General features: G+C 42.8%; 1 protein-coding gene across 1 annotated transcript; it reads left to right on the forward strand.

Annotated features, from left to right (window-relative positions):
* The first annotated feature begins 229 nt into the window (after positions 1 to 229).
* Positions 230 to 25855, forward strand: SERPINB5 (serpin family B member 5). Its single transcript, XM_060119273.1, has 7 exons — positions 230 to 312; positions 6012 to 6186; positions 9411 to 9548; positions 12265 to 12382; positions 14704 to 14846; positions 19570 to 19737; positions 25415 to 25855. The coding sequence occupies exons 2-7, from the start codon at positions 6019 to 6021 to the stop codon at positions 25805 to 25807; spliced, it is 1128 nt and encodes a 375-aa protein (XP_059975256.1). The 5' UTR covers positions 230 to 312; positions 6012 to 6018; the 3' UTR covers positions 25808 to 25855.

Below are 25855 nucleotides of genomic sequence, written 5' to 3' on the forward strand. Positions count from 1 at the left end.
GTATTCAGCCTAAGGCACGATCCGCCGACGGCCCTGTCCTGCCTGAGCATGTTGCAGGCCTTTAGAAGCTGTGCAGGCAACAGCAACTCCAGCGTGAATCATTTTTTTCAATCACGGACAAGCTGCCAAGAGGCATGAGTAAGGGCCAGGGCAGAGGTGGGAGGGACGGAGGGAGGGCAGGCTGGGCGTGGTCACAGTGGGCGTGGCCCCGGGCAGCATTCAAGGGAGCAAGCAGCGTGCTTCGGCCCCGCATCAAGGTCCTACCGCATCTGGTTTTCCTTTTCCCTGGCCGTGCGATCGCTGTAACTTCAGGTAAGCAAAGTGCAGGTAGCAAGGTGGTGATGTCCCTCTTTCTGGCAAGTCTTAAAATAGTTCTTTGAGATGGTGAACACAGTGGACGGAATGGTTTATTTTCAAGAGTAGGCTGTCAGCTTCAGTACGGCTATCACCCCCTACATGGGCAGCATTTCCAGCGCCCAGTCCTTTGGGAGCCAGGCCTGCCGTGTAGGGAGCAAAATCACTTCAAAGTACAAGGTACGAGCATGAAGAAACAGCATGGCCGGGAGGTTGTGGTGTTGGGAGGGCCCAACAGTGATTCGCAGAGGAGAAAGTATTCCCGAGGACGTTTCCAGCGCTACCTTGGAACTCAGAATGAGTTTTGCGGTGCTAGTTTCGGAAAGGGTGTGGTGCCCCAAACCTGAAGAAAGTGGAGACGCACAGGAGTGTCCGGCTCACCTTCTTGGGTTGGCACTGTGGGCTGAGATTCAGACTGCGGAACTGCTGTCCTTTTTGGCATTTTAAAGCATCCAGTGGGTGTCCATTTACTTGCAACTGCGTTCTTCCAGGCAGGAAGTGTTCTCCCTCCCTATTCCTGGGCTTCAAGATACTTGAAGCAAATTACAGATTTCAAATGTGTGTTCTTGGACGACTTTTCGAACAGGCTGGCTCATAGTTTCTTCCTCATAGAAGCTACTGGGTTTTTTTTTGTTTTTTTTTTTTTGGTGGTACGCAGGCCTCTCACTGTTGTGGCCTCTCCCGTTGCGGAGCACAGGCTCCAGATGCTCAGGCTCAGTGGCCATGGCTCACGGGCCCAGCCGCTCCGCGGCATGTGGGATCTTCCCAGACCGGGGCACGAACCCATGTCCCCTGCATCAGCAGGCGGACTCGAAGCTACTGTTTTGATGGCTTTCTTTAAGCGTGTCACACTAAAGAACAATTTAATGGGCCAGGCTGTTCTGTAGGCTCGTAATCAGAGGAGGCGCAGATTCCCAGGGCTGAGGGGTCTTATACATCCTTCAGCACACGTCTCCCCCACCCCCCATTTTGTGGATGAGGAGGGGAGGCTCACGGAGCAGAAGTAGCGTCCAAAGTCCCCTGGCTTACATGGGGCAGGATGAAGTGGAATCCAAGTCTTCACACTCACGGCTCCTGGACTTTTCCAGGTCACCATGAATTTTCTTAACAGCTTTGTCACCCCTACATGACTGAAGAGGTTTTGAATAGAATTGGGTACGTCAGAACCTCAGTCCCCACCAACACATGCAGGTGTTTGATGGGTTCCTGGATGGGTGGAGAGATGGAAGCTTGTCTGAAGAAAGGATTCTCTCCGTGAGTCAGTGGGTTTATATCTTTGCTTCTTAGCACCTGAATTCTGCCCGTTCAGTCCCTCTGGGTTGCAGGTTCACTTTGAAGGTATGAAGTCTCAGCAATCTTGGTCATCCTGGTGTGGTGAGTCTGGCCCTGTTTTACTGCTTTAGGCAGCGGTGGGATGGCTCCGTGGTCGAGATCAGGCTTCTAACCAGATGGGAGCAGATATGATGGCTCAGAATATCTGAGCAAAGCAGAGGCTCCCCTGCCATTGGAAATTAAGCAGTTGACCTTATTACTAAGAGCCACATTGTCCTTTCCTGCTGACAAAGCACTTTCCATGTACATTTATTCATTCCATCACCTCATTAATCCTCATGCTATTCTTTCACGTGGCAGAAGCTGCAGGATCTCCTATTTTCTTAATCTGCCTCTGACTTTTTTCCTTGTGAGGTTAGAAAGTGAATGGCACAGACTGTGTTTTTAGACACTCCACTGTAGTTGTTGTAATAGGCAAAGGTATTGCCTAAGGATTGTTTCCACCAAATGGTCTACAGATGAAAAGTTTGGGGAATATTGGCTTGGATGCATTAAAAACGCTAGAAATCTTGATGCAGGGGCCAGTGAGCACCTGTGAGTCGAGAGACTTGACCTCCCCATGCCTCCACCCACCCCAGTGCATGTCTGCATTCATCTGGGGACCGCCTGCTGTCTCTGAACTAGCAGTTCTCTCTGGCACACATTTTTGCATGGCTAACTCCTCCTTATTCTTTAGGATGCGCCTGTAGTGCGACTTATCTGATGTCACTGTCTCTGAGGAGAGCTCACTGAGATTTCTGCTATGAGTGCCCTGTCTCCCCTAAAGGCTTCATGATAACTTGTGCCCCCATCAAAACACCCATCACACCTACAGCACACATCATGCCACTAGGTGACAGCTCCTCAGAGGCGGGAGCCATGCTATGTTCACCTTTGATTTGTTAATGTCTAGATCAGGTGCCTGACATGCATTATTAGGTACTCAGTTAATACTTATTAAATGAAAGCAATATAAGATTGATGGTTTGCAACACAAAGAGTGGAAAGAGAACATGAGTTTCTGCCAGTTGGAAAATCAGGAAAAAAAAGTTTTGTGTTGATTTAAAAAAAGAAAACGTGTAAGAAAAAGAAAAAGAAGAAAACATGTAAGGTATCTTGGTATCTCTAAAGGGGTAATCCAGGACACGTAGGATTTTTGGAACTCCATAAAGACTCCTGAGAGAACAAATGCCAGCAAAGACACAATTACCAAGAAGGAAGGTGATAGGTGTGGCTGGGAACTACCAGGCTGGAACATAGAAGAGTGAGTGCCAGGTCTGGTTTGACCACTCTCACTCCCCGCCTGGGTGGCCTGGGAGAATCACTTCGTCTCTGTGTGCCTCCCTTTCCACATCTGTAAACTGAAGAGATGGGGTCAGACTAAATCCATCCAAGGTCTTGTCCCCCTTTAAAGGTTTATGGCTTTAGGATGTATTGCAAACAATAAAAACAAAACAGGCAACTTTACAATTAAACTCTTACAACTTCTTGTTGTTTGTTTGTTGCATTTCTTGGTTGTTTGTTTATTACTACTTAAACTTTCATTTCACGTTTCCCTGATTAAAAGTGCCTTTTAAACATTTAAATCAATAAAAGATGCGGTGTTTTGTATGTTGATGCTGTAAACTAAATTCTCCTCACTTGTTCTAATCATTAGAAGGTTTTCATGAAAATGAAAGAAGTTATCTCTGTAACAATGGAATAATACAATGAAAAGAATCTGAAGTGATTTTAGCACCCTGAACAGGTCATTAGATATGTAAATTTACTACGCAGGAATTGCTAATCTCTACTCTTGTACCCATAATTTTTATAGCAATTCCTCATGCAAAATGGTCTGCATAGGAACCTGACCCATTTTTCTGGGTGTGTATTGCTAAAGTTGCTGAGATTTGTTTAAATGCTTCATCTTGCACTACAGTGAGGTGGCAACTGGCTGTGGCCAAAATCATCCCTTGAACTATCTCAGACCAAATCAGCTCTACAGTGTTTTTAGGTCACCTGCCACTAATCAACAGGCAACTGATTAGATTTACCACGCAATATTTGATTGATTACTTAGTTGGTGATCATTTGCCCCTATAGACACCTCAGATGTTACGTGTGCCCTTATTTACATTCTCCAACAGGGACTGAACCTAAGCCTTGAATTGCAACAAAGTGTTAATTATATTGTATAATTAACTGTATTTAAAGCTACCATGATCTTGTATTCACATAGCGCCATTTAGATGAAACGAATTGCAAAATGTTATAATGAGTGAATGAATAATACTTCAGTGGAACAAAATGGCATTTCCTTACACTTTGATCCACTTCTGGGATCCACTTTTAGGTGTCTGCCGTCAAACTCCCTCAGCAGATTACTCTAAGGCCTTAAAAACACAAAAGACATCAAACTTCAAAGTTTGTTATAAATGATGCAAAATTATTCTAATTTCTCCTCCTGGGTGGTTGGAAATATGGGCTGAGAAGAACTACTTGGGCTTGTTAAAACAATTGGTATGTTTTCAGACTATCATTCGTGTGGTTAGGCCTTGAGTTGTTGAAGCTTTGAGAAGTTCGCGGGGGTCTGGGTTTAGGTTTCTCTATTTGGTGAAGAAATACCTCATTTAGGCTTTTCTATTTGGTAGAGAAATAGCTCCTATTGAATCTTAGTCATCGATGAACTCAGCATTATCAGTGTTAAACTTGCTGCTGGAGAAAGTCAGACTTCTTGTCCTGAAAGTCCGTTTGGGATTCCCCAAATGTTTTAGGAAGTTTCTTTTACTTTCCCTGTGGTGGACACATGCTTCTGTTTCTGTCTCATTGCCCTCTGCCTTCCTCATGCTGGTCCGCTTCCCCTGAGAGTTCACTCTCATCTCATGGCCCCCAGCTCTCCCCAGATGACAGAGCATAAGGTAGTAGGCCTTAAAGAAATGTAAGGTGCCTGCCCTGACTTCAGGTTACCTTACTGTAGGTGCGTAATGAAAACACTGAGTTCACTTAGCTGTACTTTTTGGACAAAGGAGGAAGCAGTCACTGGAGATGACCAGTGAGCATGAACGCGTCAACAAAACTTTTTTTTTTTTTTTTTTTTGCTAATGAGCTTGTTTTTACAGATTCCAAGATATAGTATAATCTTTTTGATTCCATCCTACACACAAGCCACATGTCCCATAAAAGGGAGAATTCCAAAGAACTATTTGAAGATCAAGGGCCCATTCCTGGATCTTATTCTCACGTCTTTGCATTTTGAATTTCTGTTCAGGTATAAGGTGCAAAATTGAGATCCTATTCATGCATTTGACTTTAACACATCCTTGAGTCCTGATTGAGGGAAGTCCTCTGTCTTGAGTGGTGATGCTTTGTCTGACACGGGGGAGCACATCCTGCCTGACGACCTTCACTGTCACGTCTTCTAGGGGTGATGAGAATGAGAGTTCTCAGTCAAGACCAGAGGCTCGCTGCTGCTATTTCCACTTTACCCGGCTCCACATTTTTAGATGAAGCTGCCCTCTCTTTTCTTCTTTTTTTTTTTTTTTTTTTGCGGTACGCGGGCCTCTCACTGTTGTGGCCTCTCCCGTTGCGGAGCACAGGCTCCGGACGCACAGGCTCAGCGGCCATGGCTCACGGGGCCAGCCACTCCGCGGCATGTGGGATCCTCCCGGACCGGGGCACAAACCTGCGTCCCCTGCATCGGCAGGTGGACTCTCAACCACTGCGCCACCAGGGAAGCCCTGCCTTGTTCTTAAAGGGACACCAGTCTTATTGGGTTAGGGCCACCCTGATGACCTCTACTTGATTCAATCTGCAAAGATCCTATTTCCAAAAAAGGTCATGTTCATAGTTACCCAGAGGTGGGACTTCAACCTACCTTTTGGGCGGGGGGTGGGGCGGGACATAATGCAGCCCATAACACTTACTAAATATTAACTTGAATCACACAAAACTGCTGTGATTTGACTATTGTTGACCTACAGAAAACTCAATTTTGTATGCTTTAACCTGAATCCTAATTGAAGCAATATGGATAAATAAAACCAACTGATTTTGATCAGTGCTGTCCATTGTTCTGACCATGTGCAGAGGCCATCGTAGCCAAGTGGGCTCGAATTTGGAGATTCTGGGCAGAGCTGTACACACAGAGGACCTCACATGCTGGGTGTTCAGATCCTAGGACATTTGTGCAGGAGTTTCTTTACCACTGGCTTTTAGATTTGCATTTACTGAAAGTTCCTTCCTTCCTCTCTTCTACCCAAGACCATGACTTTGCTCGACTAGAATTCTTATTGCGTTGGCAAAATGCAGTTGAGAACACTTTAAAGATGATTTAGAAATAACCTCACTCTTGTTCTTTGTTCTAGGCCCACAATGGATGCCCTGCAACTGGCAAATTCGGCTTTTGCAGTTGACCTGTTCAAACAACTGTGTGAAAAGGAGCCAGCGGGCAATGTCCTCTTCTCTCCAATCTGTCTCTCCACCTCTCTGTCACTTGCTCAAGTGGGTGCCAAAGGTGACACAGCAAACGAAATTGGACAGGTAAGCCCCATGCCTTGTTTCTGCATTTTTTAAAATTAATTAATTTATTTTTTTGTGGTATGTGGGCCTCTCACTGTTGTGGCCTCTCCCGTTGTGGAGCACAGGCTCCAGACACGCAGGCTCAGCGGCCATGGCTCACGGGCCCAGCTGCTCCACGGCATGTGGGATCTTCCCGGACCGGGGCACGAACCCGTGGCCCCTGCATTGGCAGGCGGACTCTCAACCACTGCGCCACCAGGGAAGCCCCTTGTTTCTGCTTTGAGTGGAAGCAGAGTTATAAGAACACACAGGTGGTGCCTGGGGAAAAAGGAATGAGGCTCTGTGGTCGGAATTGCTCAGGAATGGGAGTTTTGCCATTTCCACCACTCTCTTAATCTATTTTTAAATGTGAAAGCTCATTTATGTGTCCTGCAACCCATGTTTAGGTACTATGTTGTTGTGGAGAATGCGGGGATCTGCTAGGCAATCACAAGTTTTCCACTAACAAGTGGCCTTTGGCAAGTCACCTGACATCTTTCTACCCGTTATATTGTAAGCATCAGTCACAATGATGTCTGTTAAGTGTCCCACTGCATATATCCTGACCAGAAAGAGTGTAAATCTACACGCTCCTGTCTTATGCACGAAATTTATTTACAGCATCATCCTTTACATTAAAATGCAGCCTGAACTATATTCTACCCTATAATATATTCTACCCTATTGGATAGATAGAATATATCCATGTTTATTTCAATACAGAAATAATGTTTGAAATTATCTACCTTTAAGTTACATGGATAAATAAGAAGATGGATTATGCTTACTTACGTTTTAGAATACTCCCTGGGATTTGAATATCCCATTTGAGAAGAATGGACTAAGATGATGTTTTGCACACACACATACACATACACGCACGCACATGTATATAGGAGTATGTATATATATGTGTACACATATAAATAAAAAAATTTTATGAATTTCTTTTTGGGGCTTCCCTGGCGGTGCAGTGGTTGAGAGTCCGCCTGCCAATGCAGGGGCCACGGGTTCGTGCCCCGGTCCGGGAAGATCCCACATGCCGTGGAGCGGCTGGGCCCGTGAGCCATGGCCACTGAGCCTGCGTGTCCGGAGCCTGTGTTTCGCAACGGGAGAGGGCACAACAGGGAGAGGCCCGTGTACTGCAAAAAAAAAAAAAAAAAAAAAAAAAATATTTCTTTTTGGCTATGGCTGAGTATCTTTGTAAAGTTCTTAGACCTTCAAATGAGTTAATTTTCTATACTGTTACATTTTATGTCCTTATTTATTTTTATTATTTAAAAAATTGAGGTATAATTGGCATGTAACATTATATTAGTTTCAGGTGTACAGTATAATGATCAATATTTGTACATTTTGCAAAATGATCACCACAGTAAGTCTACTTAGTGTCTGTCACCATGCACAGTTACAAAAAAAATTTTTTTTATGATAAGAACTTTTAAGATCTACTCTCTTAGCAACTTTCAAATATACAGGATTATTCATCATAGTCACTATGCTGTACATTATATCCCCATGACTTATTTTATAACTGGAAGTTTGTACCTTTTGACCTCCTTCCTATTTCGAGCAGCTCAGCCTCTTACCCCCTACCCCCCAATCCTCGCCATTTACCTTTAGATAATAAGTGAAAACCCTTCTAATTCCATTCCATTATTATTCTTCCATTGATCATTCTAGTTCAACAGAATCTCTCTTTTCATGAGCTCATAAGCATTTTAAAAGGGAACATCTTTTATCTATAAATCCCCAGAAAATATGACCCACAAAATGTTATTTGTGTCAGGATGACAAATTTACGCTTGAAACCGAGTGGACCTTGAAAAGGAAACTTCCTTTGTGGGAAGAGGAGCTGTACCTTTTCGTCCGATCTCCTCTTTCAACTCCACCCCACAATCCCTACCCCATCTCTCATTCCTCACTTCTCATCTCCCATTAGAGAAGAGATAGAAAAGAGGACTTCCTGGTAGTGCGTCTGTTCGTCCGTAATAATAATCGAGGTCTTTTCAGTGCATGCAATTGTTTTCCCATGGTGGTTACGTGGGTTCTTTAATTTTCTGGTCTTTTTGCTTGTCATTAGGCATGAGGGTTATGTACAGCCTCGGACCAGCCAATCTGACCCTGCAATAGGGAGGCTGTGTGACTCGTTGGTGCAATGTGCCCATTTAGTGATCACCTGAGGTGTGGCATCAGGGCATGGTTCTTATGAGTTAGGAGAAAATCACCTTATCCTGACATCATGCTTTGGGCACCATGGAGCAGAGGACATGCTGAGCTATTGGTTGAAACAAAAGAAAAGTTAGGAAAAAAATACAAGGATTTAGGTCTTAGCATCCTAGTTTTAAGTGGCTTAGAATATTACTGTAAGAATACTTATTAACATTTTGAATCCATACAATGTTTTATGTGTCTTAACATATAATATCTGTAATCCTCATAGCACGTCAGAAGAGTACATGTTCTCAGTTCATTTTACAGAAGGGAAAGTACAGGTCTGAAGAGTTGGGCAAGATGACATTTCTAGTAGGTACAGGGTGGGATTCAAAGGCTACCTAACTGTAGCCCATCGATGGCATGGCAGCTGCCTACCATAAATGACATATCAGCCCATTTGGCGCTTGTTAGAGCAACTAAAGGGACTGGACAGGCTCTGGCTAAGGACACCTCTATCCTGGAATCTGATACTTGCCTAATGATTGTCTCTCGGTATTAATTTCTCTCTTCTTATCTCAAAATTGGATAGAAATTATAACCCAGCTTCCTTCTTTTCCAAGTTTGGAAAAGAGCATGGAGGCATCACTTTGAAGAAAGGGCAAAATTTCCTTATAGCTAAATCAAGAGAAGTGTATCTTTATGGCAGCGTTTCACAATTGGGAACAATTTGTCCCTCCCCTCCCTCACCCCTCTCCCGGACATTGGACAATGTCTGGATACATTTTTGTTGTCACAAATGGAAGAAGGAGTGCTACTGACACCTAGTAGGTCAGTGATGCCCAGGACAGCACCTGCCCCCGCCGATCCCCGAACACAGAGTTATCCAGTCTGAACTGTCAACAGTGCTAAGGTTGAGAAGTCTTGTTTCTGGGAACAACAGAGCCAGGAGATACTCAGGACCAGCCCTGAGGAGGTTGACCATGACCATGTGTCCACTGCAGTGGGAAGAGGCAGTGCTTCACAGATAATGGATTTTTTTCTCTTCACAGGTCCTTCATTTTGAAAATGTCAAAGACGTGCCCTTTGGATTTCAGACAGTAACATCGGATGTCAACAAACTTAGTTCCTTTTACTCCCTGAAACTAATCAAACGGCTCTACATAGACAAATCTCTGAATCTTTCCACAGTAAGTGGTTCAAAGCAATTAGCAAGATTCAACTGTTTATCAGGGTGACAAGTTCTCATGGTTAGACCAACAACTTTTTGTCAGTGAAAATCATTCCTAGGATGCTCATTTATGATTTATTTAAAATAAATTAGTCCTAATGGAGAGGTTGAATCTAGAGGGAATCAATTGCAGTCACATATTTTAACTTAAAATATGAAGAAGCTGTGAGTTTCCTTTTCCCTCTAAAACACCCACAGATCCCACCCTTTCTCTTAGCTTCCTCACTGAGAGAAATGGAGAATGGGATTATTACTCTCTAATAAATGTGTCTCTATAGATGCAAGACAGCTCATGATTTAAACATCTTTGTTCTTAAACAGCAGGACATATAGCCTGGGACAACATTTTAAGTTCTTTACCTTATTTGTTCATGCACACAATGTTCTCCTGATGTTTCTCAAAATCAGTGAGAAAAATCGTAACTGTATGAATTAAAAGTTTTCATCGGTCATAGACTGGTTTTGTTTGTTTTATGAGGCTGTTCAGGTGGGTATCTATACAAGGTAGAGATGGTAATTTCAGCTATTTCTTGAAGGAATCATATAAATAACACATATATATTCTTAAATTTGATCCAGAGTATATCATAATACTTTAAAAAATATGCATTTGAAACACACAGTCAACATCCTCATCTGCATAGTGTTCATTCTCTACTGTAGTAATATCGACTTGATTCAATTTGTGCCTGGATGGTCAGAATTGCAAGCTTTCCAAATCTAAAAGGTAGACTACCAGTTAAATATTTTGCCATAGTTTTACTACTTTCCGCAATAGGTATTTGTTTTTCTGGTGGGGATCTTTTGAGGACATAGGTCATGAGATGTTGTTGTGAGTTTATTCTTACTGCTTAAAGACACGTACACACAGCCATTCTTCTTCCAACAATCACCTGGGGAATTAAAGAAATACTGAGATGTGGGTTGGGGCCTGGGCATGGAAAGAATTTTAAAACTCCCTAGGTGGTCCTTAGTGATGCTTAACGCATTTTGTTGCTGGCAGTGAAGATAGTGGAGGCCCTTCATCTTGCTGAGTCTCTGGAATGTTCTTAGCTCTGTCAGTAAATGGTAACACTCAGTCCCAAGGTTGGGTTGCAATGAACAGAATCAAATTGGGCAAGCCTGTAGCTGTTCTGAAAAAAATCCAAGGAGTCCTGTGCTTAGGAAGTGAAGTGACATGACATTTAATCAAGCTGTGTTTAGTTTGGTTGACCTCCCACTCAACATTTTGAATTATTACAAACCGAGAGTTGCAAGAAATTTTTTAAAAGGCTGTTTCCATTGTTCCTGTTGGTTGTATATCATCTATAATTTTACTAGTAACAGTACAAACAAGTGTGGTCTGAGGAGGGCCACCTGTATCGAACTACCTGGGTGTTAGAAGTGCAAATTCCTGGTCTTGGTTCACTAGAATCAAGATCACCAGGACCGGATTTAGGGTTTTCCTTTTTTTTTTTTAATGCCTTTCTTTTTTAAAAAATTTATTTATTTAATTTATTTCTTTTGGTTGCATTGGGTCTTCGTTGCTGCGCACGGGCTTTCTCTAGTTGCAGCGAGCAGGGGCTACTCTTCGTTGCAGTGTGCGGGCTTCTCATTGGGGTGGCTTCTATTGTTGTGGAGTGCGGGCTCTAGGCACACGGGCTTCAGCAGTTGTGGCACGTGGGCTCTTGAGCACAAGCTCAGTAGTTGTGGTGCACAGGCTTATTTACTCCGAGGCATGTGGGATCTTCCTAGACCAGGGCTCGAACCTGTGTCCCCCGCATTGGCAGGCAGATTCTTAACCACTGTGCCACCAGGGAAGTCCTGGGTTTTGCATTTTTCTTTGTGGTATATGGGCCTCTCACTGTTGTGGCCTCTCCCGTTGCGGAGCACAGGCTCCGGACGCGCAGGCCCAGCGGCCATGGCTCACGGGCCCAGCCACTCCGCGGCATGTGGGATCTTCCCAGACCGGGGCACGAACCCGTGTCCCCTGCATCGGCAGGCGGACTCTCAACCACTGCGCCACCAGGGAAGCCCAGTTTTGCATTTTTAACAAGCATTATAATTAGAAGAACTGCTCTGTTCCTTACAGCACTGTGTTTCAAATTTTAACATGCAGATGAATCACCTGGGAATCTTGTTAAAAATTCAGATTCTGATTCTGGGGTGGGGCTTGAGATTCTGCATTTTAACAAGGTCCCAGATGATGCTGCAGGACTTGGTTCTTGGACCACACTTTGAGTAGCAAGCATCTTTAGAATATTTATTTATTTCAGTGTGGATAAGATTTTTCTTCTCATAGAGTTCTCTTTTCTGTACATTTCTTCCATTCTAAGACATACATATATAAATTTACATTTTATCTGTATGTACATTTTAATGTTTCTGAAATTGGAATTCATATTATAATTGTTGTGTTCATGTAGCATAATGTTTCTTTTCTCCCCCAAAACTGATGCTAAATTGATGGAGGCATTTAATAATTGATATTGTCTTAGAATTGAACAAATGAAACAATACAAAGAAAATTCATTGATTTTTACATAAGGTTTCAATTTATATAGTGTTACAGATTTTGAAGGAGTATACGTCGTAATAGAGATTTAAAAGTCCTTGTGCTAGAATTGTGTACCAACATAATGGTTTAACTACAGACTTTAAGGACTTCGTGATTTTATGAACTGGATGTTTTTCAGGAGTTCATCAGCTCTACCAAGAGACCCTATGCAAATGAAATGGAGACTGTTGATTTCAAAGATAAATTGGAAGAAACAAAAGGTCAGATCAACAACTCAGTTAAGGAACTCACAGATGGCAAGTATCCTTTACTTATTCTGCTATAAATCACTAAGTAAACAGACCATATCTATCGTCTCATGAATCTGCTAAGTATAAGATTGAGCATCTGGAGGATTCCTTGAATGTTTTCGGTGTAAAAGCTAAATTCTTGTCCATCAAGCCATTTCAACCACTTGGATTTCTGGGCATTTCCTGCATCATATCATCAGTTGGCAGAAATTCTGAGTACTTCAGGTTTCGTCTGCTAAAATGGGCTGCCACATGCCCTTCTGGAGGCTTGGATGTGCCCCCAACAAAGTACGGCTCTGGGCCAGTTCCAAGGCTGGTTTTTCAATCTGGAAGTGAAGGGCTTGGACTATAACTTGATGATCCCTGAGGCCACTTTTGGCTCAAAAATTCTACAAATTTGTCAAGGAAAAAAAGACAAAAGGTCTTAGATAATCAAATACACAGGTAGAAAAAACAGAACAAAACAAACCATGGTGGAAACTTGTCCCAGGTCTCACAACTCTCCTTACCCTTGGCCCTCTGCTAGCCCCGGGGCCCGGGGTCTCTTCTGCGGCTTCCACCTGGTCCTGCCTCTTGCTCAGCGCTTCCCTCAGGCCTCTCCCTTTCCTGACTCCTCCCTCCATTAAAATTCTCTGTGAGTTGTGCTCCTTGCTAGAAAGGAATTGGAGCTAAGATGAGCTTGGGTGCAAATCAGTGTTCACGTCCCCCTCCCCAGGGCACATATTTGTACAGTATTTGTATAGGGATGTAGCTATTGGGACAAATGAATTTTCTTTGGCTTCATATGTAAAGAAAAATCTGGTCTAACTAATACCAGGTTAGGCACAATTTTAAAATGTATATGTGAAAGGCAGCTCCCCTTTAAATTGCTGTGTGACGGTTTTGCTTTTTAAAAAAATTTTTTTTGGCCGCCCACATGGCATGTGGGATCTTATTTCCCTGACCAGGGATCGAACCTGTGCCCCCGGCAGTGGAAGCTCGGAGTCTTAACCACTGGACTGCCAGGGAAGCCCCCCAGTTTTGCTTTTAAAATTGTTAACGAACTGCATTTTCTCTCCAAGGGACTCTGTTTAAAAATCTTCATAAATTTGAGTTTTTTACTGGAGAATGTAGTTGAGTGAAAAGAATTCTGAATTTGAAACCAGAAGCTCGAGGTTGAAGTTAACCAGCACTTACTAGCTCCCCACTTCTTCAGTGATGCTATTACATATTCAACCCATCATATAGCACTGGCAGGACAGGTTACATCGTTTGTGGGTCCCAGTGCAAAATGAAAACACAGGGCCCTTTATATTAAAAACCACATTAAGAATTTTAAGATGGCGACAGCAGAGCATGAAACCAGTGCAGGGCCCTTCCCACCTCGTCACAGGCCCAGGAAGTGGGCCTGAGCAGTGGTGTGAAGATCTGAGAGATTAGGTAAATGAAATATCCTTAGCAAAAAAGTCAATGCCATTCAAAGGCGAGGACTTCATTTTATTAAGGGTTTTTCACCTCCTGTTTTGGCTGTTGGGGATTTGAGCACTATGGTAATTACAATTGTTAGGGAGCTTATGGTGGTAATTACAGCTGACCAGGATGCAAACAAAGCAGTGTGATTTGGGGAGGGGGCAGTGAGCTGCGGGGTAAAGCGGAGAGCACTGACCTGGCTTGGAGAGCACTGACCTGGCTTCACACGTGCTTGGCAGCTGAGTGAACCAGGAAAGCTACTTGGCCTCTCTGAGCCTCAGTGTCCTCAACTATGAGATGGGGATAATGACCTTTGCCCTACAGGATCATCATGAGGGAAGTGAGATAAGACACGTGACAGTTCCGAGCACAGGGCCCGGTGGAAAGTCAGCTTTCTTGCATTTTCCTTCCCGAGCACAGGCTCTGGAGTCACAGAGACCTGACTTTGAATCCTAAATTCACCCTTGCTCATGCATCATCTTGGGCGAGGGACTTAACATGGAGTCTCAGCTTCCTCATCTGTAAAGTGGGGAGCAATGCATGATACCGTGCCTGTGCATGTCTAGCACATTACCTCGGACAGAATGGGGATTCCACAGTGGTAGCCTGTGCTTTTCTTCTTGCTCCTCTTCCGTCTTTTTCCCCCTCCCTTCTCTCCCTCACTCTCCTCCCCAGGTCTCTTTGGAAAGTCTGGTTGAGGCAAGATGCAAGGAGAAAAAGGGGTCCTTCTTAAATGAGATGGTCTGGGCTACCAGGCCGTACGTGGCGCGGCTCTAGCCAGGGTTAAATGCCCAGTCAGTGGATTTGCATGGGGACATCAGAGGTGCTTTGCAAGCATAACCCCGTGCAATTTTGTGGTTTCCTACCATTGTTTGCAGGCCGCTTTGAGAACATTTTAGCTGACAACAGTGTAACAGACCAGACCCAAATCCTTGTGGTTAATGCTGCCTACTTTGTTGGGAAGTGGATGAAGAAATTTCCTGAATCAGAAACCAAAGAATGTCCTTTCAGAATCAATAAGGTATGTGGGCTGCGTGTTGCAGTCAAAGGATCCCAACTATAGATCTGAAAAATTATAGCAACACAAGGCACCCTAGGAATTCACTCCAATGAGGAAAATTAAGGCACAGGAGGTAGTGGGCTTTTCCTTAGACAACAGCAGGGAGGGGCAGGGGCCGTTTAAGTGTAGAAAAAGAACCATAAGCGAGAGACACACTCTTTTTCCAGAATGTCCTCAGAGTCTGATCTGAGTGAGAGTTTATAGAGCTTCTAACACAGTGGGTAAAGCTAAATCACCAACCAGAAAATAACTACAGATGTTTGGGACAATTAGTAAGCAAGGAAAAGAAAAGAAACAAACCAAATCCCAACATTAGAGGCCTTTGGGTCATCACGAAACATTGACCATTTGGGAATCTTGTTCCAGGCTAATGAGCTCCTCTGTGATCTCATTTCTCACCTGTTAATAGTGAAGTAAATGGTTCTGATATTTTAATTTAAAAGATGCTTTGAGAGGGCTTCCCTGGTGGCGCAGTGATTGAGAGTCCGCCTGCCGATGCAGGGGACACGGGTTCGTGCCCCGGTCCGGGAAGATCCCACATGCCGCGGAGCGGCTGGGCCCTTGAGCCATGGCCGCTGAGCCTGGGCGTCCGGAGCCTGTGCTCCGCAACGGGAGAGGCCACAACAGTGAGAGGCCCGTGTACCACAAAATAAATAAATAAATAAATAAATAAAAGATGCTTTGAGGTACTCATTGGCTGTGAAGGAAACAGCATAGCTTACTCGTCTGCAGTGCTGGGACCCATTATGGGGAAGAATTACAATAGAAACCTGTATCGCAGGGAAGTCTCATGAATACTACTGAGTGAATAATGAAGCCATATCCCATGACAAAAATAATTCATATAAATAGGTAAAGCGCCTCCTCTATAAATGAAACCAAAGGACTGAGACTGGAAAACTGACCCATTTCGTTAGAGGACCTCGGAAACCCCAGGTATCTATATGATGGTGTGATTTGGTCTCATTTGATGAGATGTGGCTTGTGTTAAGAATGCAGACTCAGAACTGTGCGTCAGTCAGCACGATCTCGGAAGGAAGCTTATTTACCCTGGAACTCTTATGCATCAATTCTAATTTTCAGGTCTCTCCCAGCACCTAGAGTACTTAGCATTAATCACTTTTGTTTTTGCCAAATATTATCATTGTACTTTCTTAGTGCTAGAACCCAGGAAGAAAAGACCTTCAAGATACAGCCTATACCTGAATTAACTGGACTGGTTTCCATGACTTTTTGTTTGTACCCACAGCATTTGTATTCATAGTCCACACCCTCCCCTCCCAAATCCCCTGTCCCAGCTGTGTTTTCCACACTGAAATCGAATTATTTATTTACTTATCTAGATCTCTTACTAGTGCATGGACTTTTAAGGGCAGGGATAATGTTTTGCCCATCTCAGTTTCTATAATTCCTGGCCACATTCGTAGGTGCTCAGCAAATGTTTGTTGAATGAATGACCGATCGGGAAGGATCAGTTTGATTAAACAGCCAATAGCAAACAAAACCTTTTTGGCTTTGGGGACCACCATGGGTTCCTGTGCAGGATCCATGGGCCGTTTTCACCGGGAGAGGACAATAATCACTGAGTGTGCTCCTTAGCTACTCAAAACCTCCGTGGTCCTAGGGAGGGAGCCAGGTCCCCATCTGCTTGCTGTTCCTCCATTTGGCTTCCCAGATTACAGTGGTCTTCTCATTGCTGCCTGCCAGGGCCAAGACTGACCCTGCACACAGGGCTCTGTCTCCGACACCAGGCACCAAACAATTACTGCTTTAGACTCTGTATTTGTCACATATGGGTCCCTGAGTTTTAAACACAGCTTTTTGACTTTCTTAGTGTTGCCTCTTATTTGGAGCTAAAGTTGAACATGACTGTACATAGCCTCTGCTGTGAGCGGGGACCAAGCGTTGGCCCCAGTGACCCTCACACAGAGTGTCCCCTCCAGGGTGGTTAAGGTTGGCTCTCCTCCCTGGGAAGGGCTGGCAAAGGGACCTTGAGAATGTTTAAGTGAAACCTGAAACACGGTGCTTCTCATGCCAGCTGCAGGGCCAGCCTAGAGCATCATCAGAACCAGGTAACATTGAGTGACTTTTGTGCCGACCACCCTCAGATTTGTGGCTTTTACATTTAAGAAAATGTTAGTGGGTGTCTTTTATAAAGGGAGGAAGAATGCGTGCAATTCCTTTATTCTTGTTGTTAAATCATAAAGCTAGGTCATATCACGTCCTGGAGACTCGGACTCTAGGAAGAGAATTAATAAGGATTTTAAATGCCATTGATCTCTCAGCGGTTCACCAAACAAAAAAATAAAACACTATTCAAGGCTGCGTGGGCATATACCCTGCTTTTGAATGCAGGCGCTATTACTTTTCCTTTGTTTCCTTTGAATTGCTTTTGTCAGCTCCTGAACTTTTGGGGTGACGTTTGTAAATCTTTTCTCATGTCCTTTGGTGTCTCTTTTAAGGGTTAGACTAAATTGATGAAGTTCTATTATTAAAAGTTTAGTACAGGGCTTCCCTGGTGGCGCAGTGGTTAAGAATCCGCCTGCCAATGCAGGGGACACGGGTTCAAGCCCTGGTCTGGGAAGATCCCACAAGCCGCGGAGCAACTAAGCCTGTGCACCACAACTACTGAGCCTGCGCTCTAGAGCCTGCAAGCCACAACTGCTGAAGCCCGTGTGCCTAGAGCCCGTGCTCCGCAACAAGAGAAGCCACCGCAGTGAGAAGCCCACACACCGCAATGAGGAGTAGACCCCGCTCACCGCAACTAGAGAAAGCCCGCTCGCAGCAGCAAAGACCCAACGTGGCCAAAAATAAAATAAATTTTAAAAAAAAGTTTAGTACAGTACCTATCCTGACAAAGGTGGACACACACACTCAAGTGCGCGCACACCCACCCACACCCCCCACCCCACCCCACCCCACACACTGTATTGGATATTTTCTGGGATGGTCGTTACTTAGTCCTGTTTTCAGAAGATACATCTTAATTTATGTTTTAGAAAATGGGATTATTGTATCCATAGTCAGTGCTGATAAATGAAATAGATGACCATTTTTGGTGGTCACAGCTTCTGTGAATTAAGAAACTATTAGTAATCTAACCTGATGGAGATTTTTAGACAAATCTATACTTCTTTGAGGGAAATACGTGGAAGAATTACCAGTTAATTTCAAAAGTAGTATGTTTATTTTAAAATCGTAATTTTGTTTCTGGCTATACATAGAGTCAAAGTCTTCAATTATTTATCAACCAAATATTTAGTGAGCAATTACTAAGTGCTGGGACATACCAAGATAATAAGACATGGTTTCTGCTTTGACTGTAGTCTAGTTGGCGTGGGGGTGTCACATACATACATTTTCTAACATTGTGACAAGTGTTAAAACAGAGGTATGTACAAAAAATAAAATAAGTAAAGTCTAGCTTTGCTTGAAAATAGTGTTGGGTAAGGTTCAGTTTACCATTCGAAGATCCCAGATAAAAGCTTTACTGTAATATTATTCCTGCAGACCTGATACGATGTTTGAAATTTCCCCACAGAGAGCTTTGGTTAACAGGCAAATATCCCATGGGAGGTATAAACCAAGACAATAAATTGCACTAAATTACTATCAGTCTTTTACTCTTTAGTATGAATTAATTTTTCTTCAGAAAATGAGTCACCTCTGTAGCAGAGATACAAGGTCAGATATTAATGGGGACACAGAGAAGAAAAGTCCTGGGATGCTGCCTGGAGAGAAAGGCCTGAGTGATAGGAGCTGGAAGAGACTTAGAGATAATTTTGTTTGTTATCATTCTTAATTTTTAAAATCATGAAATATTGCAAGCATACAGAAAATTATAGAGAATAGTATAACAAACACCACTGTACCAACAACCACCTTTGTAAAATCTTTATATTTTGCCTTATTTCAGATAGTTTAAAGAAAAAATATAGCAAGAATTGCACTGTCCTGTGTAGCCCCACCACCCCTCCATCTCCCTGCTTTCTCTCCAGAGGGAGCCATCATTCTGAAATTTCCAATTCCCTCATTCCACTGACGAGGAAACTGAGGCCCAGAGAGGTTAAGTGACTTGCTGAAGGTCACAGCGTATGTTTATGTCACACCTGAGACTAAAACCAAGGTTCTTCTCTCTAATCAGATCAGAGCAGGAAGAGGGGACCGAGGGAGGGCTGACTAAAACCGAAGGCGGACGGAGAACAAAACAAGCATGGTTTTGTTCTGCTATACGTTAACTTTTCCATATCAGGCATTGTATAAGGAAAAGCTACATAAATGGACATGTGGGTTTGCACTGGAATTTACTTTCAAGTGAGCTCTACCAGGAATGGTTTAAAGATCTTGTCATTACAGGCATCGATAAAGGCTAAGTTAAAGTTTGCCTGATTTCCAGTCATCCTGTCTTATTTTTAACGTTTTATATATGCAAATACAGTATTATATTATGGATAGTTCCTGTAATTATAAAGCACATGAATAACTTTTCAAAGGAAGTCATAAACTCTCGACAGGACAGTCTCTGTTGGTGTGGATTACCTGCCTACCTCTTTAAGCCATAATGACGTGAAACTATATCAGGAATGAATTTATGAGTATGTGTGTGTATAGTTGTGTGTGTATAGAGGGGTGTGTGGGTGTGTGTGAGAAAAACAAGCAGAGCAAATTTCTTCTCCTTTTTTAGACGGACACCAAACCAGTGCAAATGATGAACCTGGAGGCCACGTTCTGTATGGGCCACGTCGACGGTATCAACTGTAAGCTCATAGAGCTTCCCTTTCAAAACAGGCACCTCAGCATGCTCATCCTACTACCCAAGGATGTGGAGCACGGGTCCACGGGCCTGGAGCAGGTGAGGAGGGAGGCGGGCGTCCAGCGCGCAGGCGCAGCGGAGCCAAGGAGATGCTTGGGCGGTGCTTGTGGGGCTGCGGCAGCCTTGCCTTAACGATTCACTTGCTTAATGGTCTGTAAGGGTTTCACGGTTCTTTGGGGGCCTTTCTCCTCAATGTTAGAACAGCTAATATTTATTTGGTACTTATAACGTGCCAGGAGCTGTAAGCTGCCCATGCGCACTGGCTCATCTAATTCTCACCGCAGTCCCAGGAGTTAGAAACTATAATTACCCTACTTACATTTACCAACGGGGGGCTGGAGGCACAGAGGGTGGGTAACTGGTCCAGGGTCACGAACTCGTGGGTGGTATGTAGAATCGGAAGGTGAGCCCAGGAAGTTGGAATCTGTGTTCTTAACTCCAGGCTAGAGCCCCTGCTGGTAGCATCTTGCGTTAGTGTGGTGTGTGTGTTACAATGGACACATTCACTCAAGTCCACAGTTGACTTTGGGGCTTGCGCTTTGTGTTACACGTTCTATGGGTTTGTGAAAAGTTCTTTCAATGCACACACGTATACAAGGTCTTATTATGCTTTTATCCAGGTAGAGACACAAGGTTTAACTGACAGTGGAGGTTTCACCTGCCTGGGAATGACTTTCTAGCTTCCCCTCTGCGCTGTCAGCCCCCGGCAGCCCCAAGACCCGTTGTTCTCCCTCAGCCCTGCCCTCCGGGCTTCCTGGCTCCCCTGCACCTGGGCCTCCACCCTCCACCAGGAAGAAGGAGGGGTTCTTTGACCAACCCAGGATTCACCTGCTTTATTTCCGGTCACACCTCAGTTACTCCCTGACTTTCCAGGGGACAGTCTAACTTGGTCCCCATCCTACCTGCTACTTTGACTCTGTTTTATCCATCACTTTATTAACTGAATCATAATTCCCATCTTCATTCTTCTGTTCACTCCTCTCTCTTTTTTACTGCACTTCACGCCTTAGTCTCATTTTTTTCTTGCAGCCGTTATTCAGCTGTCTCACACTTTACTGCCTTAAAATACACTCACACCATTTTTTGTTGTTGTTGTTAAAGTACAGAACGAAAGAAGTTGATCTTTTGAGTCTCAGAAGGTATATTCAAGGATCCAGATCGTCCTAGTTTGCTAGGGCTGCCATAACAAAGTATCACAAAGAGGGTGGTTTAAACGACAGAAATCTAATGTCTCACAGTTTTGGAAGCTAAAAGTCCAAGATCAAGGTATCTGCAGGTTGGTTTCTTCAGAGGGCTGTGAGGGAGATTCTGTCCATCCTAGCTTCTGGAGATTTGCTGACAATCTTTGGCTTTCCTTGGTTGTAGACACATCAATTCAATCTCTGCCTTCATCTTCCAAGGCATTCTCCCTGTGTGTGTGTCTGTATCTGTGTCCTGAATTTCCTTTCTTATAAAAAGGACACCAGTCATATTGGGTTAGGGCCTAATGATCTCGCCTTAATTAATTACACCTACAAGGGATGCTATTTCCAAATGACGTCATGTTCCAAGGCACTGTGGGTTAGGACTTCAATACATGAATTTTGGCGGGGAGCGGGGACGGACACAATTTGACCCATACAATGGAGGAAAAAGCTTATTTTTTCTTCTTAATGACTTTTGATTTATGGATGAATTTTCTCCTGTCTTCTCACTCTCAGGTAGTAAATGGCCAAGAGACTATACTTTTAGGCTCAAAAATTCTAGTTACCTATGGCAATCTTTTGGTCTTAATAATTTGTCTTAAATAAAACAGTATCCATGAAAAAATACGTATCATAGCTTAACAAGAGAATCCAGTGGTTCCCTCTCCCATTAAAAAAACTTGTGACGAAAGAAGAGAAAGGGAAACCTCTCCCAGCAGCCTCAGAAGCAGCGGATTAAAGCTCCACAATCAACTTCATGTACCCTGCATCTGTGGAATACATGAATAGACAACAAATCATCCCAAGTTGAGGAGCCAGGAGTCAGTGCTGTGCCTCTGAGGTGGGAGAGCCAACTTCAGGACACTGGTCCACAAGAGACCTCCCAGCTCCACATAATATCAAACGGCGAAAATCTTCCAGAGATCTCCATCTCAACACCAGCACCCAGCTTCACTCAATGACCAGCAAGCTACAGTGCTGGACACCCTATGCCAAACAACTAGCAAGACAGGAACACAACGCCACCCATTAGCAGAGAGGCTGCCTCAAATCATAAAAAGTCCGCAAACACCCCAAAACACACCACCAGACGTGGACCTGCCCACCAGAAAGACAAGATCCAGCCTCATCCACCAGAACACAGGCAGTAGTCCCCTCCACCAAGAAGCCTACACAACCCACTAAACCAACCTTAGCCACTGGGGACAGACACCAAAAACAACGGGAACTACGAACCTGCAGCCTGCAAAAAGGAGACCCCAAACACAGTAAGATAAGCAAAATGAGAAGACAGAAAAACACACAGCAGGAGAAGGAGCAAGATAAAAACCCACCAGACCTAACAAATGAAGAGGTAATAGGCAGTCTATCTGAAAAAGAATTCAGAATAATGATGGTAAAGATGATCCAAAATCTTGGAAATAGAATAGACAAAATGCAAGAAACAGTTAACAAGGACCTAGAAGAACTAAAGACGAATCAAGCATCGATTAAAAACACAATAAATGAAATAAAAATTACTCTAGATGGGATCAATAGCAGAATAACTGAGGCAGAAGAACGGATAAGTGAGGTGGAAGATAAAATAGTGGAAATAACTGCTGCACAGCAAAATAAAGAAAAAAGAATGAAAAGAACAGAGGACAGTCTCAGAGACCTCTGGGACAACATTAAACGCACCAACATTCGAATTATAGGGGTTCCAGAAGAAGAAGAGAAAAAGAAAGGGACTGAGAAAATATTTGAAGAGATTATAGTTGAAAACTTCCCTAATATGGGAAAGGAAATAGTTAATCAAGTCCAGGAGGCACAGAGAGTCCCATACAGAATAAATCCAAGGAGAAATACACCAAGACACATATTAATCAAACTGTCAAAAATTAAACACAAAGAAATCATATTAAAAGCAGCAAGGCAAAAACAACAAATAACACACAAGGGAATCCCCATCAGGATAACAGCTGATCTCTCAGCAGAAACTCTACAAGCCAGAAGGGAGTGGCAGGACATACTTAAAGTGATGAAGGAGAAAAACCTGCAACCAAGATTACTCTACCCAGCAAGGATCTCATTCAGATTTGATGGAGAAATTAAAACCTTTACAGACAAGCAAAAGCTGAGAGAGTTCAGCACCACCAAACCAGCTTTACAACAAATGCTAAAGGAACTTCTCTAGGCAAGAAACACAACAGAAGGAAAAGAACTACAATAACGAACCCAAAACAATTAAGAAAATGGGAATAGGAACATACATATCAATAATTACCTTAAATGTAAATGGACTAAATGCTCCCACCAAAAGACACAGACTGGCTGAATGGATACAAAAACAAGACCCATATATATGCTGTCTACAAGAGACCCACTTCAGACCTAGAGACACATACAGACTGAAAGTAAGGGGATGGAAAAAGATATTCCATGCAAATGGAAACCAAAAGAAAGCTGGAGTAGCAATTCTCATATCAGACAAAATAGACTTTAAAATAAAGACTACTAGAAGAGACAAAGAAGGACACTACATAATGATCAAGGGATCAATCCAGGAAGAAGATATAACAATTGTAAATATTTATGCACCAAACATAGGAGCACCTCAATACATAAGGGAAATATTAACAGCCATAAAAGGAGAAATCGACAGTAACACAATCATAGTAGGGGACTTTAACACCCCACTTTCACCAATGGACAGGTCATGCAAAATGAAAATAAATAAGGAAACACAAGCTTTAAATGATACATTAAACAAGATGGACTTAATTGATATTTATAGGACATTCCATCCAAAAACAACAGAATACACATTTTTCTCAAGTGCTCATGGAACATTCTCTAGGATAGATCATATCTTGGGTCACAAATCAAGCCTTGGTAAATTTAAGAAAATTGAAATTGTATCAAGTATCTTTTCTGACCACAATGCTATGAGACTAGATATCAATTACAGGAAAAGAGCTGTAAAACATACAAACACATGGAGGCTAAACAATACACTACTTAATAACGAAGTGATCACTGAAGAAATCAAAGCGGAAATTAAAAAAAAAAAAACAAAAAAAACTTGTGACCAGCTTGTGACCTTGTCATCTCCCTGATTTTTATAGGTTTCACACGAGTAACTTCAGTGCAGGATTGCCCCATGTAGTAATAGTCAAGGTAGCATCATTCTCTGTTGCACATGTATTTCTTCTCTAGCCAGTGGGGAGGCTGGAAGGGCAGGGAGCAATTTAAGATTTGCTCAATGAAGAATTTTATGACAATCATTTTATGTGTCATTGCATATCTCTCATTTTAAAAATAGCCAACTGAAATAGATGCATTCATCACATATGATCTTAAAGGATGACCCTAGACAGTTCAAATTCTCATTTTAAAAAGAGTAACTTTAGCTTTAATTTGAGTTATGAAATTTGATACCATGTCTAGGGCACGAATATTCTAGATTTCCTAGTAGAGAAATCAAGATAAGCATTCAATAAATATTATGCATAAAAACTTTTCTAGTTTTATATTTATTTCACTATTATCCATGCAACATCAAAATCCATGCATTCATTTCTATAGAGCTACTCTATAGTTAAAAGAAATGCCCTCATAAATTTCAGAACAAAGGGACCATTGTCGTGGAGTGAGTGGAGAAGAACAGTGCTAGGTAGCTGGGTAGACCATTTTTATTTTTAATTAATTTTTATTGGAGTATAGTTGATTTACAATGTTTTGTTCGTTTCTGCTGTACAACAAAGTGAATCAGTTATACATATAGATATACCCACTCTTTTTTAGATTCCTTTCCCATATAGTCCATTACAGAGTATTGAGTAGAGTTCCCTGTGCTATATAGTAGGTTCTTATTAGTTATCTATTATATATATAATAGTGTGTATATGTCAGTCCCAATCTCCCAATTTATCCCTCCCCCTGATTCCCTGCTTTCCCCCTTGGCAACCATAAGTTTGTTTTCTACATCTGTGACTCTATTTTTGTTTTGTAAATAAGTTCATTTGTACCATTTTTTTTAGATTCCACGTATAAGTGATACCATGTGATATTTATCTTTCTCTGTCTGACTTACTTTACTCAGGATGTCAATCTCCATGTCCATCCATGTTGCTGCAAGTGGCATTATTTCATTCTTTTTTATGGCTGAATAATATTCTGTTGTATATATGTACCACATCTTCTTTATCCATTCTTCTATTGATGGACATTTAGGTTGCCTCCATGCCCTGGCTATTGTAAATAGTGCTGCTATGAACATTGGGGTGCATGTATCTTTTTTGAATTATGGTTTTCTCTGGATATATGCCTAGGAGTGGGATTGTTGGGTCATATGGTAGCTCTCTGTGGGTGGACCATTTTTAAGAGAACCTAGTCACACACCAAAACTGCAGGGCTGATTCCATCTTTGATGAACCATCTGTACTGCTTCCAAATAGGGCTCACAATGGCATTTTATGTTTTTAATCGAGGAGGATCTTTTACAATTGGAAATTTAAAAAAAACAATTTCCTCTCCTTTTTGTCCTTCAGGTTGAAAAACAACTCAACTCAGAGACGCTATTGCAGTGGACCAATCCCAGTGCCATGGCCAATGCTAAAGTCAAAGTCTCCATTCCAAAATTTAAGATGGAAAAGATGATTGATCCCAAGGCTAGTCTGGAAAACCTAGGGCTGAAAAACATCTTTAATGAGAATACATCTGATTTCTCTGGAATGTCAGAGACCAAGGGAGTGACCCTCTCAAATGTCATTCACAGAGTGTGCTTAGAAATAACTGAAGAAGGTGGGGATTCCATAGAGGTGCCAGGATCACGAATCCTGCAACACAAGGATGAATTCAATGCCGACCACCCCTTTATTTACATCATCAGGCACAACAAAACTCGAAATATCATTTTCTTTGGCAAGTTCTGTTCTCCTTAAGTGGCAGAGCCCAGGTTAAGTCCCACCCAACTTCTCTGTAAACTCTGC

The sequence above is a fragment of the Mesoplodon densirostris genome, chromosome 15 (assembly GCF_025265405.1).
Source record: "Mesoplodon densirostris isolate mMesDen1 chromosome 15, mMesDen1 primary haplotype, whole genome shotgun sequence".
Classification (NCBI taxonomy): Eukaryota; Metazoa; Chordata; class Mammalia; order Artiodactyla; family Ziphiidae; genus Mesoplodon; species Mesoplodon densirostris.